The sequence below is a fragment of the Copadichromis virginalis genome, linkage group LG12 (genome assembly GCF_057382275.1).
Source record: "Copadichromis virginalis isolate Kocher_CV1m ecotype Utaka linkage group LG12, C_Virginalis_male_GT1.1, whole genome shotgun sequence".
Taxonomy (NCBI): Eukaryota; Metazoa; Chordata; class Actinopteri; order Cichliformes; family Cichlidae; genus Copadichromis; species Copadichromis virginalis.
This window is the reverse complement of record NC_140629.1, coordinates 16,202,928-16,220,454: the sequence shown is the minus strand read 5'-3', so window position 1 is coordinate 16,220,454 and position 17,527 is coordinate 16,202,928. Positions and strand designations below refer to the sequence as shown.

At 40.8% G+C, this 17,527-nt stretch overlaps 1 protein-coding gene across 3 annotated transcripts in view; it reads right to left on the bottom strand.

Annotated features, from left to right (window-relative positions):
* LOC146696726 (tetratricopeptide repeat protein 28-like) overlaps positions 1–17,527 on the bottom strand; it is a 201,123-nt gene that overhangs the window by 61,126 nt on the left and 122,470 nt on the right. For all 3 annotated transcript variants that reach the window (XM_085474980.1, XM_085474981.1, XM_085474982.1), the window contains 2 exons: positions 9,024–9,296; positions 7,156–7,286 (listed from right to left, as the gene is read on the bottom strand). In XM_085474980.1, the coding sequence (XP_085331106.1) occupies positions 7,156–7,286; positions 9,024–9,296 (404 nt within the window). The remainder of the gene's footprint in view (positions 1–7,155; positions 7,287–9,023; positions 9,297–17,527) is intronic.

The window sequence follows — 17,527 nt, the reverse complement described above, 5'->3', positions numbered from 1 at the left end:
AAAGCTCCAAGACTAACATGCACATGAACAGGACATGACACACTTACATCACACTAGAATATGGGAGCACAGATGTGTGCTGAAAATAAAGCACACACACACGCAATCCTTGTACCTCGGCTCTGGTCACGGCCCATTGGCTGATGCCTGCCGTCCATCTCTCATGATTCATGGCTAAGCGAGCGGCTGCAGAGCAGTTCTAAACCAGTGGGCCGAGGAGAGCCTGTGTGTCATTAAGGCAAAGCGAGCTGGACATGCTGCACTACAGCCAGCTCTGTGCCTCAGCACAGCACAGCAGGAGGTGAGGAAGCAAATACTTCTGTGCAAGGTAGTATTGCTCATAGTGGTTTTAATATCAACAGTTGAGTGCCCTCACAAAGCCACCTTTCCCTGTGAAGCGTGCACTGTAAGAAACAGGTGTGTTGTCTTTTATTTAGTTAGACAGCAATCTCTTCCTGCCCCCACCCAGCATTTCTGCTAAATTAACCCCTCTAATCATCCCCAAATCCTTTTTAATCAACAAAGCAGTGAAGGTTACAGAAAAAAGACAAGGGTGCCAAGCTGCCCCCCTCCCCTTCCATCCTCTATTAGCGTGGGCCCCAAGACGAGTGGTGGAGGCACACGTCCATACACTAATGACTCCTTAATGATCCCCTCCTCTGCTGGAGTGCTGACAAACACTGACAAACCCAGACCCTGACAAGAGGAACACCCACACTTAGTCCTCTGCCTCACCCCTTATTTAGAGGCTCATCTCTCAGCCCTCAGCCTCATTATACCAGCTAGGGTCCAGCAGGATCCATACAGCCCCAAACAAGCAGCAAGATAAACACCCATGACGAAACAGTCCGTGTCACTTTCAGCGTGAGGGGCAAATTCCTTGCAGCAGATGGCGTGAAAGGGAAGGAGAGCTTAGATGAACAAAGCCAGAATTAAAAGGAGAATGGTGGTGGAAGATGAAGTAGTAGTGTGGGGGCCTATGGAAAAAAAGGACAAAAAAAAAACATTGTTTGTATCCTTCTCTGATTGTGATTTCCATTTCAGTTTGGGGTTGGGGGAGTCAGCAGTGGAGACTCTTTTTAACATCACACAAAACATAATTATCGAGTGCACCACTGCCAGCCCGCCTCAGTTTCTCCTAAATACTCACAGCCCAAATTAGGGGTTACCTCCTTCTAGTTAAACCTACTATTTAAGATGAAAACGTCACAGACAAACAGAAGAGGCGGCAAACAGGAGTATTGAGAGGAAAGACCTAGTTTAACAGCTTTGTTTCACAATGACAGAGAGAGCCTTTGTTAAATATGGTTACTGGCAGGCCTTGGAAAAAGCCAGGTGTGGAAACTGGGACAAAACAAAAGTTGGAAACGACACAGACACAGCTACAAAGACTAGCAAGTTAGCTTATGTTTTATCTGTTCTGCATATATCTGACAGCTTAAATTCTGCTTAAGGTTATTTCCAAAAAGCAGTGAGCTAAAGAAAAACACTAACTTCACGCTAGCCAATGACCTCACTGGTTTGGACTGCAGCTCCTGTTCCCATTCGTGGATGACAGAGCATTTATTCTTTGAGCCTTTACCCCGCCTCTGCTGTCTTTTCTGTTTTGTTTGCTCTTTTCCAGTTCTTCATCATTTCAGATTCATAACGATGAGCTATTATTGCCACACTGGTCAGCCGAAAGCAGGGATCTAACAGGATGCCTGACTTTTCTGCTGAACTGTGCCATAAAGAGCCACAACAGAGATTTTCCACTGTTATTAGAAGATGAAAAGACATCCTAGGCCTGGCGTCTTTACTGACATTACAGAATCCAGGTACTGTACTGCCTCTTGAGTTATAGACAAGCCTCATATGGGATCCCTGTTTTCTGTCTGTCGCTGCTCCTTCATCACAGACAGGAAACTGTGCACCATGTTGCAGAGAACAGTAGCTACTGTGGCACAGCTTTGATTTATGTCTACTACTGTCAGTTGTGTTATTAGTACCACTATTAGCACACATACGCGATGAGGTATATGTTACCTTGTCACAAACGTTAAGCCATATAACCTCTTTACGTGATTACGAGTTTACCCATGTTCATAACAACTTATTGAATTTTTGCATGCAGTAGCTATAACTTCTGTTTGTTAGACTACTCATCAGAGTTATAGAACCATGGTAACAATGCTACTGCAGCATTCTCCAAAAAAGATATTTTATTTCAAGGCAAAAATAAAAGTGAACAAGTATAACTTGTCATGGTTCGGCTGCGTGGCAGGCGGGAGGAGGACCCAATCGCAAGATTCACAAACACGGGGATGAACTCAAAAGCAGCTTTATTGCTGACAGGCAGAACATAGGAAATACAGAACTCAACTAAACTGGGAATCAATAAACTAACACTCGTAGGGAGACACGGGGAAATCCACACAGCAATGAGGGAGACTACGACACTGACAAAGAGAAACACAGGGCTTAAATACACAGAGGGATAACGAGGGAATGAGACACAGAAGGAGGGCACAGCTGGGAGAAATCAGGACTGGACGAGACAGAGACGCAAAACTAGAAACACTCACATGAGGCATGGACCTTCAAAGTAAAACAGGAAGTATCACACAGAGACGCGAACTAGACACAGTGGAGACAGCAACTAAGAAACAGAGACAAACCATAAGGCAGAGGTCTAAGAACCAAAATACACAGAGGGAAATACTCAGCTTTGAACACAAGAGACTAGACTAGAGGGAGTAACAAAAGACCAACCATGAGAACATAATGCACAATGCAGGGTGACAGAAAACAAGAAACTCAAACATGCAAAGACACACCATAAACAGAACAGAGGGGGCACAGAGAGACATGAAGGGCAGGGGAGACTTAACATGGGTTGAAACACAAGGGGGAACTAATAAGCAAATCAACATAGGAGGCCTAATGAGCTAAACATACTATAAACATCAAAATGAACTAAAACTCAAAACACTGGGTCCTAAGACCCAGGATCGTGACATAACTGTAATGAAAATGATGAGTTATTAATTCCTCATTGTACAAAGAACCAATAAGGCTAAGAATAGTAACCATTAAAGTCCACTTTTAGCTCCCCCCCTGTACCATATCTGGCTACATTTGATTTTTTGAGTTGTTTGACTTCTCCTAATGATATCACCACATGCTCAGATGTCAGTAATTAACTTAATGAGTGCAATCTTACTATAATCTGTATCCATAACGACTTAAGAATGCAATGTTTTGGATATAACCCTTGTACTCTGATTAGCTTGGGCGAGCATCCCACTATGGGAACCTTTCTGTGAGCCCTAATTAGCAGCTCAAATACACCAGCCATGACTGACTGGCACTTGTGACACCAATGCAGGAAAAGTTGGGATTCCCCTACTATATATTAAGCTGACTAACAGTCAGTTCCTTGTTTCTATAGCAAAGACACTGGCTATTAGATTTTCACTACCTAACTATCCATAAGTTTTATTTATATAGCATTCATTTGAAATCTTTCTACGGGGAAAATACTGATTCCTGGATTATCTCCAGTTACACTTGATAGAGGAGGGTCCTCATCCTAAAAAGAGCCTGCATTAAGGCTTGGGTGCACTGGGGTCAGTGACCCAATCCTTAAGTGGACATCTTACTTAAAAACACTAGAGGACAGGCCCAGCATGCAGCTATGCATGTTATTTGAGAGAAACTCCCTTTAAGTGTGTGGACAAGGTTGTCAGGTCCCTGGTGGAATGTTCACACAGGCCATCAGGACACTAAAGACTTCCTCTACAATACACTATTTTTTATTTAGTAGAAATAATTCTGTATAGACACAAGTTATCCCATGTGTGGTTTTGACAAAAGAAACAAAACAAAATCCACAGTGCACAGACTGGACACTGACGACTATGTGAACAACAGTGAGAAAGAGGAAAGGGCAGCGAGCTGCATGTGTAAACACAAGCTTATGCTTTCTGTGAAAAATGCAGGATTAGGCTGCATGCTGACCTTGATTTTCCTGAGGGTAACTGCGTGTATGTTTGATACACGGAAAGTACATGAATCTCCGCTATGTGCTGAGCTGTTGCCTTAGCCTTCTCAAAAAAGGTCCTGCAAAAATGACAGCAAACGTCCCACAGAGCACTGAAAAGGACAGGTTTTGATTCTTAGCACCAGCCCAAAAACACATACCAATTACTTTTATAAAGCATCCTAGTTAATGACGCTCTGTTATTGATACTTAGAGGTAGAGTAAGTAGTTGTTACAGGGTATTTAACAGGAAAAAATAATATTCTATTCATAAATAAGCATTGAAAAGTGTGTAATTATATCTGCCAACAAATTGATGCTTTCTCAAAAATTTAGAACTAATACATTAAAAATACATAGCAGTGGTGGAACCGCAGTGTTGCCCAGCAAACTTGTATTCGTGGACTGAGATGGAAATTGCTGTTTTACCTAATCGGGTTTTATGTATGTAGCTATAGACCAGCCATACAGAGAGAACACCTTATGAGTTACTTTGAATTTAAAAATCACAAAAAGCACTGTCAGACATTTGTACTTGTATATTTTCATGATCGTTTCTCATGATGTCGTTCTCTTGCACTTCTTCATCTGCCTCCTCCACCACTGCTCTCTCTCATCCCTAATTACCACCTCATCTTCCTCATCTTCACCTCAGCCTCATCTCCTGAATTGAAGTTTATTTATTTCCAATATTGCCGCAATTACTTATTGTCAGCAGACTAGACCAGTGACCCTCCCATCTCCAAACAGCTGACAACTCGCTGGCTAAACAACAACAATAACTGGTTATAAGCAAACAGCATACCAGCTAACATCAGGTCTGAGTGTCCTAAAAATCACACATTTTCACATCGTATGAGAGTTTATACACTAAACTCATGATTTAGTCATAACTAACTAATGGCTTATGGACACTATCAGGCCTTGCTAGAAAGCTTATGCAGCTTGTGAAAGTCACTATTTTCCCAGGCCAGCAGCACTGATACCTGCTGAAAGGCTTCCCTAATACCTTTAGCACAGATGCTGATAGGTTTCCGTGATGAAGAAGAAGAGGTTTCTGAGTAGAGTTGTGTTAGTCTAATATATAGGAGGAGTCATTCCTGACATAGCTATCACTAATGCCAACTAATCAGGGCCGGTATAATCGGATTTGGGCTTCTGATGTCACCCAGGACCAGTTCCCATGGTGAGACAGAAAACAAATACTATGGAAAAGAAAAACCTCCAGGAGCTGCAATGACCTGAATTTGATTTTGAATATAAGAGTGCTATCAAACGTAGGAAAAAGAAGATATAAACACATGCATGTCCATATTAGATCCAAGCATTTTAGCTTCATGATTAAAACCTTAGGCTTAACGCAATCAAAACCCACATCCAACATTAACTCAGTTCCATTGTCCGCAACATTTTTTTTCCTAAATGAACCATTTCACCAGATGATTTCATTATTGTCTCCAGGAAATTTACTAAACAATTCAAGTTGTTACAAGTCACCAATGGCACAAATTCCCAATGTTCCCTGAGAATCTATGCATCATCTCCTGCTTGAGGGCCTTCATAACACCCTTAGACTGCAGGCCAGACACTGGAAATCCAGGCAGCAACAACATCCTTCCTCGGGCCTCTAGGAAGTGACCTCAGCTTCAGAAAGGCCAGATAAAAAAATCCACATCAGGAACAAAAACACCAGGCTGACTGTAATGAGCTCTCCACTCGGCTCCAGTGTGTTCTGAGGGAGACCAGGTGGTGTGACACACATATGACTCTGATTAAGGGGCCTTTAGATGAACAAGAGGACAAGGGGGGCAAGTAGGGCTGGCTGTGCAGGGGGCAATCGAGACCTTGCGCATATGAGGCAACGATTAATGCTGTTCAATGACCTCCAATAGACCCAAAGATGTTCCTGCAGACATGAGTGGTCAGTTTCCCACTTGTGTTTCACATATAGAAGCACTGTTTCTGCACTGTTTTCTTTTAAGAAGCGACAGTGAAGTGACAGCACAGGCCTTAGTGGCAGATAGTCTGATATACTTCTCTGCAGTCTTTAGATGTCACTACAAACTCTGGCCAGAAGAACTATCTCATGTCTATATCTCATATAATCAAAACATTTCTTTTTAGCAGAACAGTCAAATAGCTGAGAGCAGTCAACGCCTTACATGTGTTGCCTGTATCCCTCACTAACATCAAATAACAGAGAGGTTTCACTCTGGCGTCTGTAGGCTTATAATCTGACTTGTGCTCTGCACATGTCCTCAGAATGTGAGAGTGAAAGATGTCAAGGGCACCTCTGGCCTCATTTTCAACAGTTAGTTTCATCCTGGCGCATTGTGCCACGTCTGGCTGGACCGTTTAAATGTCTCCCGATATCAGGCAGCATAAACAAGCAGGCCTGCCTGTTGGGAAGGATAAGGAATGAAGGGGAAACAGAGGCCATTCTTCTGCATGTGCGACAGGAATTGTGTTGGAACAAGCACCTGTCAACCCCCACCAATGACCGCAGAGAGAGGGAGAGAGAAGCAGATGACAGAGCAAGGAGAGAAAGAGGGCACCAATTGAAAGAAAAGTGGATCAGTCTGTCCAACTTTTTTCCTCCCTCTCCTTCATGTTCTTCTCTCCTTCCAACTCCTCCTTTGTCTCGCTGCCTCAAACAACTTAATCTCTCTAAATTACATTCCAAAGCAGGCATATGCTCCAAAGTCCCAGACTTACTGCTTCACAAACCAGATACACATCTACATAATATCTGCATAAATACTTTGCATTGATAATAAGGAGAAACAGCTGCCAAGGCTATCCTACTGCCCTTTATTACAACTTCCTCATTCTTCGTCCTCCGCCATCACCTTCACTTGTTCTCTACATTAACTTGACGCCAGTTTTTTCTTTTTTTTAAATAGACAAAGCGGAGCAGCATCTCTGTGACCTTCAGCCTCCACCTTCAAGTACCCTCTAAAAGACAGAGCTGAAGAATGCTAGGCACAGCACAATTTCACACCTACAACATGATAAGAGACTCAGGGAGAGAGAGAAAGGGAAAGAATGGTAGTAACATCAATTTATCGCCCTCTGAGATGACAGCTATTCCGCTCTATCCGTTTCAAGACTGCTGCAATTTGTGCGTTTCTTACCTCTCTGTCCTTTAACTTCATGGCCAGAACCAGCTGGTTGCGATGGTTGGTCAGCGCTTCACGGTAGTTCCCCTTGGAGAAGAATGCCGAGCCCAGATTCCCGTGAGCACGGCATTCCCCTGTTTGGTCACCTGAAGAGGGAAAACCACAAGGGATGAGAATGAAATTTCAAGAGTTAACAAATAAAATTTACAGTAAAGCTCGGAGGATTGCAAACCAGTCGGTGATTATTTCACATCATTCCACTGTCACTGTCAAACAGGGACGTGATGAACCACATCTATGCCACTGACATGCCATTACACCCTTAAAAGGGAAAGTGCCGTTATAACCCGTTATAAGTTCTCCACAGTAGAGTGCCTTTTCTGACAGCTGGTAGTGTTGATCTCAATGCTCCAGAGGGTGAAAGGGGAAAGCCTTATTATTTCTTCCTGACAGAGAGGCCCCACAGACAGGGCCAAAGTAAAGCACAAGTCTCTGTGCTCTACCTGAGAACCACAGCTCCTTATCTGCAGCTGTGCTGCCCAGTCATGTGTCAAACTGTGTGGGGGTAAAAAGAGTGGAGCCAGTCTGTGCTACTCCCTGTTTTCATTTTTTCTATCTTCCCTTCAGAAGTTTTTTCCTTTTCCTTTCCTGTCTTTCTCACCTTTTCATATGTTAATCCCAAACGGGCAAATCCATACTTACTGCAGGCATTATTTATTTTTGAGCAAACAAAATAGAAAATTCCCAGCAGCGACTGGAATTTGACCATTTTAGTGGAATATATTCAGATGGAAAGATACACAAAAGAGACAAAAAAGAAATAAACTTCACTGGAAGGTCACACTAACAACTTTTATACTAGAACTCATCACGATACACAAGAATTAGTCTAAAATATTTGCTACATTGAACATGTACAGACTACTTTGTAGAGTGCACGTGCCTGTTATGCGTTACCGGGCAAAACAAGCTCTTCAGTTTTTTGTTTTGTTCTGAACCTCGAATTTTTGAACTGTGTTTGTGTGACATGGGTAAGTTAAATGGACTGGTACTTATACAGCGCCTTCCTTCTCAGCTGAGTACTTAAAGTGCTTTCTACTGCAAGTCTTATTCACCCAATCACACACACATTCATACGACGCTTTTATCTTTGCCTGAGCACTTTCTAACATTCGCACACACGCGCACACACGCTCCGATGGATGCATCAAGAGCAACTCAGGTATGAAAGTAAGCAGAGACGCAGTACATGAGTTATGTAAGGCTGGAGTTGAGGACAAGAATGCGTTTTGATTAGGGCTAGCATTAGCATGCTGTAATGCTTACAGTGATAATCTATGTGGCTAAACATACTGACAAGGTGATCGCTAACAGCCAAAGCTTAATGCTCAAACACTGTTCAGACTGTCCTCGTGCTTACATCTACTTTAAGCACAAAATATACTGCGGCTAATGGGATCATTTTATTTGGTCACAAACTAAAGAAACAAACAAATTAGATCAAATCTTTCGTAATTTCACAATGGCACAAATAACAAAGTTAGAAGATTACATAAAACCACAGTGTTCATTCTCATTAATAACCACCCAACAGCTGCTGACTGATTGACAGACACTGTCATCACCAGTCCAAAATACTGTATGATGACTGATCACAAAGATTTCACTCATTTATTAGCTGTTTACATAATTTAACAAGAAAAAATGACAAAGGGCTTATGAGGATCTGAGCATTTTCTCTCTATTATTTATAGTTCAAGATTGTTTCATTTTAAACAATAGGGCACAATAATGAAATGCCACACTCTGGGAACTTTTGTGTCTAAGCAATCTATATTAACCTATATTATCTGCATCCAGTCACCCCGAGTCAGGGGTCTTACCTAAGGTTTTGGCCACTTCCAAGTCCTGCTGCATGTAGCTCGTGCTCTTCTCTGTGTTGCCCAGGGACCAGTGAGCGCTGCTGAGGGCAGAGAAGACGGAGCCGCGTAGCTTGAGGCTGCATGTGCCAATCTTCAGTGCGGCTTCTAGCACCACAACAGAGGCCGTGTGGTGGCATGCTGTCAGCAGCTCCTGGCCGATCACAGAAACCACCACAAATGGACTTTTGTCCAGCTTCATCTTTTGCAGCTGCTGATAGGTGGGCTCGAGAGACTCTGTGCAGGAGAGACACAAGCAAGCCAAGATTAGAAACAGACTACAGATTATTCCAATGGAGAAACTTGTTCTGACACTCTGATGGGCACCGATATCTGACACTGACTGCAATAACTGTTACGTGTTTAACGTCTCCGACAAAGGTGACTGTTGTCTGAATTTAGATTCTACTTTTCCTCCAGTAACAGTTGTGTTTTGTCTGCCTCAGTAAGCATAGCCTGCAGCCTGACTGACTGCTTTCACTGACAATTTAACAATAACCCAATATACGAGCCATTTTTCTGTTCTTCCACTCTGACTGGAGTGATCAGAGGCAATTTCCAACAGTTCTGTGTAGAAATAGCAACAGTTTAGACCACTGGGGGCAACTGTCTTTACAAACCACAGAGCAAAACCAAATTTGTGCCTTTTCCTTCAGCTAGTACGGATATTTGAGGGAATTTAAGGGAATGGCGCACGATGAGTAGGTTTTGAGACAGTTTTAAAAGTGATGGGGAAACGACTGCAGCTGAAGCACAGCAACAGCATCGGTGGAGAAATGCAGAGCAAAGGAGATGCAGAAAGGTGACCTCCGAAGAGGCTGAAAATACACACAATGACATAAATCAATGGTGGGCCACGTGGGATTCGGGATTCAAAGGCCCCTCCAGACTTGCCAAGTCCTCCGGCAGATATGAGCATCAAACCACATGAAGGGTGAGTAAGGGAGGCTTACCCAGTTATCTATTTTTTCTGCCGTCTACTGATGCATTAGCGTTCTTCTGTTAAGTACGCATTTGAATTCATCAGAGTAAATTCACACGGCCCTGTATTTGCAAATGTCCCGAGGAGAATTGCTACTAATCAGGGCAAAGCGCTTCACAGAAGTCCGTGCCTGTACAAACGGGTACGCGTGACCAGATGTGTAGTCTACAATTCGTCGTAACTCAGTCTGAGAAACATCCACAGATGCTAATTCACCTAGACACACACACACGCACAATATGAGATGCATCCTCACACAAGCACTCAAAAGCATAACTGATGATGCTCTTTCAAGAGCGTCGCTTCTGTTCCAGGACTTGGCAGAGTGTCGTGCTTATGGAGACAGTGCGTGCATATAATATCCATTCATAGCTTGTAATTGCTGTCGGAGTGACATCAAGAGCTGACTCATAAATCAAACACTGAGAGAATGCTTTTTTAAAAAGGTGTCATGGTTGCTGCATTCATTCGTTAAACAGGTAGTTATGACAACATCTGACTGGATTGTTTCACACACATACACGGGCTTACAAACAAACGCTTAAGAGAATAGAGTCGTGGGCCAATAGAGTGCTGTGAAAAAAGGGCTGAGAAAGACCCCGTTCTGATTTCTGATTTTTTTGCATATTTGTCACAAGTAATTGTTTCAGATGATGACATTAGTTTTATTATTGTACAGATAACAATTGTAATTTTTTTTTAAAAATGCAGTTTTTAGATGATTATTTCATTGGTTAGGTAAAACGCCTATCTAATAACGGGTTGTGCCACCCCTGGCAGCAAGAACGGAGGTCAAGTGTTTGCAATGACTGGTGATTCTTTAAGTGTGGATTTTGAATAGACCACTCCAAAACCTGCATTTTGTTCATTTTGAGCCATTCAGAGGTGGACTTGCTGGTGTGTTTTGGATCATTGTCCTGTCACAGAACCAAGGTCTGCTGGAGTTTCAGGGCACAAATCGATGACATTTTCCTTCAGGATTTTCTGGGAGAGAGCAGAATTCACTGTTAGAGCAAGTCGTCCAGGTCCTGAAGCAGCAAAGCAGCCCCAGACCATCACACTACCACCACCATGTTTGTTGGTGTGATGCTCTTTTTATGAAATGCTATTTTAGTGGGCTCGCCACTCACGAGAAGGTTCACCGCTGCTCCTCGTCTCACTGTCTCAAAGCCTTAGAAATAGCTTGTGTAACCTTATCCAGACTGTTTCTTTAGATCTGGGCATGATGTGTGTCATTTTGAGATCATTTAGTCTACTTCACTTTGTCAGACAGATTCTATTAAACAGATTTCTTAATCGAACAGGTCTGGCAGGTCTGGTGTGACAAGTCGAATTAAACTCAGCTTTCCAAAAAATGAAAAGAATGAAACCATAATTTAAGAACTGTATTTTTTATTTACCCAGGTGATCTTTACCCGATATTAAAATTTGTTTGATGATCTGAAACATGTACATGTGACATATGCATATGCAATAAAATAAGAAGTCAGGAAGAGGGTGAATATTTTTTCCACAATACTGTATATGAAGCAAGAATAACAGCCCTCGTGTCGCAGAAAACATCTAACAGAACATCATAACGTTGTACCTCTTTCTCGCCTTTTGCCTTTTAATATTGCTTTTGCAGCCAGAGCCATACGTTCCTTTAGTGACTGGATATGTGCAGAGCATGACTGCATACAGTATCACTAATGCACCATAGTCTGCCTTCCATTTCATGTGAATAAAGATATAAGGCATGCACTCTCCCTCCTGCATTAGGCACACGTGTCATCAGCGGGACTGGTGAAGCTATAAAATACTCTTTTTAATTTTTAATCCCTCGATTTCATGGAAATTGCCTCTGCGATACAATATCACTCGATAAGATTATCTTTACCATCCTCTCCCTTTGAAATTAATGTAAATGTTTGCTGCCAGCTGGATTTCATTTGTGATTATGACGAGTTAAATACAAGTCGTGGAAGAAATCTCATTAAAAGACTAAAAGTAAAATATTTTACCTGCACTGTCAATGCCACCCAGCGCTTTGTTCGTTAGGCAAAAACGCCCCCTGTGAAGAGTTGTGTTTCTTTTTTTCCAGCAGTGTATTCGGTTTGGAATCAAATATTTTGGCTGCTTTACTTTCTTTGAAATTAACACAGCAATGTGTTAACTCGCTGTGGTTTATCGGTCAACAATGCAGTTTTTACCCCTAAAAAATAAACTATATTAACAACTTCTGGTAGGAACAGTTCATTGTCTGACTTGATCATTCACTGAATCTGTTGAGAAAAAGAAAAATGCAGAATAAAACTAACTAATCCTCTCAGCAACAAAAAAAATTATTATAAATACATAAAAATCCTCCTTCCTTGCTCTCTCCAGGGAGGTCAGCTTGCTAGGCTGCAGTGGTTTCCAACCTTTTCCCTCTTAGTACCCACACAGCCTTGTCAGATAAACTGAAAGAATAGCATTCCCTTTTAATACCTTTCATGTTCAGAAGAGTAATTTCAAAACTGTATTTGGACAGCTTTCAGCTTACCATTTCTAATTTATTGCTTCATAGTTTTTTTTCAACAGACCATCACTACTGGCACACTACTTTACCCATAAGTCACTACTTTTGGATACTATTTTGTTTAACATCTCTTCATTTCTTTATGCTCCGAGATCAATTTCACCCACATACCTTTCACTTATTTCCTGTTTCTTTAAGAGGAATGTCATTATAAAAAATATAAGAAATGTATACATAAAAAAGGGCGACTTTTAAAGATTAGAGACCAAAGTAAGACCAAGATATTCAAACTACTTTATAATGTTAAGCTCCTCCCCTTGTAGGAAGACGTTAAAATGCACCACATGACCACGCGTCAGTGCCTATATAAGAATTAAAGATGCTTCTTGGAATTAATGATACTGAATTAATCATACTGCCCACTTCATGTTGTGGTCTTCTTCTGTTAATACTTTAGTAATGTTAGTCGTGTCAAACAATGTGATTTTTGTACTTATGAAGGTTGTTTTTTTCCAGAAAATATTAAAAAAATATTAGTTTTTAGGTACAAATTTGCAATTTATTCTGTTCATTTTGTCAGATTTCTTTTAACTTCCATTTCTCAAACAACCTTAAGTTATCTAAGCAAATTTGCTCTAGCCTTTTGTATGGTCCGTATTACTTTGTTCATTATAAAGACTATTTTTGGTCACTCTGTAAGACCAAATTTCAGTGATTTTCTAAGCAGCCTGTCCGTATTTTTCATTAGTTTCCCATATTAACTATGCAGCCAGAGCAGGGTATTCACTTTCCTTTTGAGTCCTCGCACTACTGAACGATGCAATCACATTATTTTTTTAAGCGTTCATATATCACATCCACTATCTGTGTCTTCATCTGTGGAGATTTCACTCCAATCAGTCCCTTTTATTTTGCTGCTGGCTCTTTGGGACTGCTTCATAATTAAATGTGGCTCTGAGCGATTTTTTGGTTTAAATGAATTTTTAAAAAGTTGTTTTGGAAACTTTCATGAGAAAAAGATAGCATTACTGTCTGACACCTCAGTCAAACGACAGCTGTCTTAACATGCTTTTATCTTCCTCATTCAATGGTTAGGTCATTCATTTAACTAACACTTAAACTGCTAGCTGTACTTGAACCAAAAATATTTACAACTTTTTCTATCTATTATTATTTTTAAGATGATGCCCATGGTATAAAATCAAGTGTACTTTGCATTAGCAGGTATTCTGCTTAGTTGCCTTAAGACACACAGTGCCCAGAAACTCTAGTTAAATGAAAATCTTTTAATAGCAGCCTGGGTCAATAGCTGCCACACCATGTCCTTCATGGTTCAACTGGACTGAGCTTCAAGTGAAAAACCTTTTTTAGTTAGCATGTGTGTAAAATAACCCAATGATTAACAATTAAGAACTAATGGATCCTTAAGATTCTCTCTGGCCCTCGAAGAAAACAAACAAGACACAGAATGAGAACAGGAAGAACAGCAGGAATATTCTCCACGGGACCGAAACACAATAATAACACACTATTTCCCCTCAGTTTAATAAAGTATTCTGATTCTGATGACATTAGCGAAAACATAAGAGGCTGCGTTGTCACTGCTCATGCCACTCAGTGCAGGGCTCGCAAAATTGCTAGCCCGACGTCCCGGGGCTAGCGATTTTTCCAGTCGGGCTACCAAAATCCATCTCAGCTCTGCCCGTCGGGCTATCATAGGAAGGAAAGATATGTCAATGCTTTTGCATTCTTTCGCAAATGTAGCTGAGTAATTATGTCATCGATGAGCCACCGTCAATATGTGACACATTGAAATCGCGTTTGAGTTTGCGCTTGTTTTTTGCTTTCACTTTCACTTTGCGATCGCGCGAACTGTGTGTAGAGAGCAGCAGCACTGATTGGTGAGTCACAGATTAATTGCGCACCAATTCCTCTGGCATCGTCTTATCAATCGTTAGTTTACTATCAAACATGACAAGTGAAATCTCCTGCAGCAAGCTTAAACATGTGATAGATGTTGATTGCGCAGAGAATTGCTGATCGTTATGTAAGTATGTGTAAAAGCAGATGGAGTTACGCAGGTATTTTAGTTCTGCAGAGCCAAACAAGACAGGTCAGGGTGAAGAAGGGGCAGCCAAAGAAAAGCCTACCACAAATCGGAAAAGTTATGACAAATCAGACTATGAGGCAAAAGGAAAGCGCAGCTTTTTTGGTTTCATGGACAAAAGAATTTATGTGGCTGGAATATGATGAGCTAAATAACATAATGTTCTGCCGGGTGTGTTGTGAGTTTCCCTTGATTTCTGAGTCGACAAGCGCCTTTGTTACTGGGACCAGTCATTTTAAGAAAGACCCCATCAGAACCCATGAGAAATGTAAGAAATGTATCATTGCTCAGTCTGCAGTATCTTTCCCAGAACAAACACCAATTGCAAAAAACATACTAAAAACAGACCAAGCATAACAAGAAGTCCTGAAAAAGCTGTTTAGAACAGCGTACTATGTTGCAAAGAGTGAACTACCATTGGCAAGATTTAGCAGTCTTTGCAAACTTCAAAAAGCAAATGTACTAGATCTTGGTTCCACTTGCTTCTTACTGAACACTGATTCATGTTCTACACAGTTCTTGCAAGTTCATAGAAATTTCTGTTCAATTAGAACCAAATATTTGAGTTGATGATTGTAATTTGTTGTTGTAATTTGTGTTTTAAATATTTTTAGATTGATGTTTTGTTTCCTTTACAATATTATACTTAAATGTATAAAATTGTCCTCTTTTTTTATTCGGGCTACTTAAATTTATTTTGGGCTACCAAAAACTGAAGAGTGCCTGCCCGAAGGGCTACCAGGGATTTTGAAATTTTGCGAGCCCTGCAGTGATATAGGTGGACAATGTTGATGTTATAGGAAAAAACGACAGGAGATTCTAAACTGCACGTGTGCAGCAAGCCTTTGTTGGGTTGAACTGTACATAAAACAGTATCGTTTATCAAAAGACAAACGCCTTTATTCAGTTCTCTTTGGTCCCTTCTTCTTGTCTCATTCAGGGATTTGTTTATTTTGAATAAATGTTATCGGCTGGATCTCTTCACCCAGTGGCAAACCATAAACCTAACAGTGATCTGAGCAGTCTGAAAATAAGTTTGTTGAGACGACAGCGGTAAGATAAATGACCGAGCTAAGTGAGCGCTGCAGTCACAGCTAGATATAATCAACTGTTTCTTGTCATCAGCTGCATGGTTTATATGCTGATGAGGAAAAAAATGTATCCAGTTTTCACCAAAGACATTTGTACTAGAGATGGCACGATACCACTTTTTTATGTCCGATACCGATACCGATATCATAAATTTGGATATCTGCCGATACCAATATGAATCCGATATAGTGTTTTTTAATCAACAAAACTGTTTTTTAAATATCTTGCTGCATTTTGTATAAGTTCATACTCAAGTTTAAAACAACAACTACACTAAAGCTATTCTGTTATACCTGTATGCAAAAAAAAATGTTTCATAGTTCAGCAATACTGATCAATCTAATAAACTTAAGCCTACACCATCCTCCCTATTCTGGTATTTTAAAGAGTACTTAGCGTAAATATTGAGCAACCTAACTAATAGGGTTCCAACTCCCAGCAACAACAAAAATAAATAAATAAAAAATAGGGAACCACCCCTCACGCTCCACCTCATGATGCTTAATCGACGTAATCAACCTTAATTTAATGCAGTGTGAAAAAAAAAATGCACAGAAATCAATTATTTTTCAAGAAATATTAAATAGATTCAACATCTTTCTTCAACAAAATTGCAGACTGCACAGATGGTACCTTCCCAAAGGATAAAGTGCTATAGCTTACTAGGGTATATATATTAGACTTAATAGTCACTATATACAGTAATTGACTTCTATTCATTTTACATCAAATTAAAACTTTGGGTGTAAGATAATTATTTATTAAAAGCTCGACATTTTAAATGAGAATAAGAAAGAAAACTATGTCTTTGTGCCCCCTTTTCCCTGTTAATGCCCTATCGGCCCCCCTGGCTAAACTTTGCTAGATCCGCCCCTGCACAGTTACCAGCGTCAGCTACGTAGAAAAAGATCCTGGTGTAGAAAGTAATATTAAATACATTCTAACAATAGCTGATCAAGCTTAAACGTGCTGCTGTTGTTCAGCCGCTGGTTTCCTCTTTCTGGTGCAAAGTGGGCCAAAAGCAAACCAGAGAGACGGACTCGCGACAGAAAAGCCAATCAGCTGATCGTTAAGCAGTTTCATGATTGAAGTAGCAGCAGGAGAGGCAGTCGCTCCATATATCGCTTGTTAAGCTTAACGCAGGAATGCTTTACAAACATTCAGAGATGGACTTACACACTTGCTTTACTTCTCTCGGGATAACTTTGTCAGAGATGAAATGCCGGGTTGCTAGCGAAGCTCCACATGCTATCCAGACCACGACAGGTCCCGCATGCCACAGCCGCTCTATCACGTGATGCATACTGCTCCGACGTGCTAACTTTCTGAGGTGAGTTACGGCGTGTTGCAAGTTTTGTGAGGTGCTTTCGTGATATTTAATGGATCGGATTACATTTTTTATTTTTCTCCGATATCCGATCCAGTAATTTAGGTCAGTATCGGACCGATACCGATACGTGATATCGGATCGGTCCATCTCTAATTTGTACTACGATAAATTTGAGCCAACCTAAAGACTTTTCATAGTTATAACAACGTTGTTACCACCAAAGGCAAGCCAGCAAGAAACCTATTACAATGATTATATAATTAGGCTTTTACACAACTAACAAGCAATATTTTGATAAGTACTTTGATAAATGCTTCTTTAAAGTGTTTAAAGTGGTTTTGATAAATATAATTTGGCGTTAATTAGTTCCAATTAAAATGGCAGCAGAGGTAACGAACTCTGGATCCTGAATTACTGCACGGCTATTAAACGTGGCAGACAGAAACATGGCACTTTC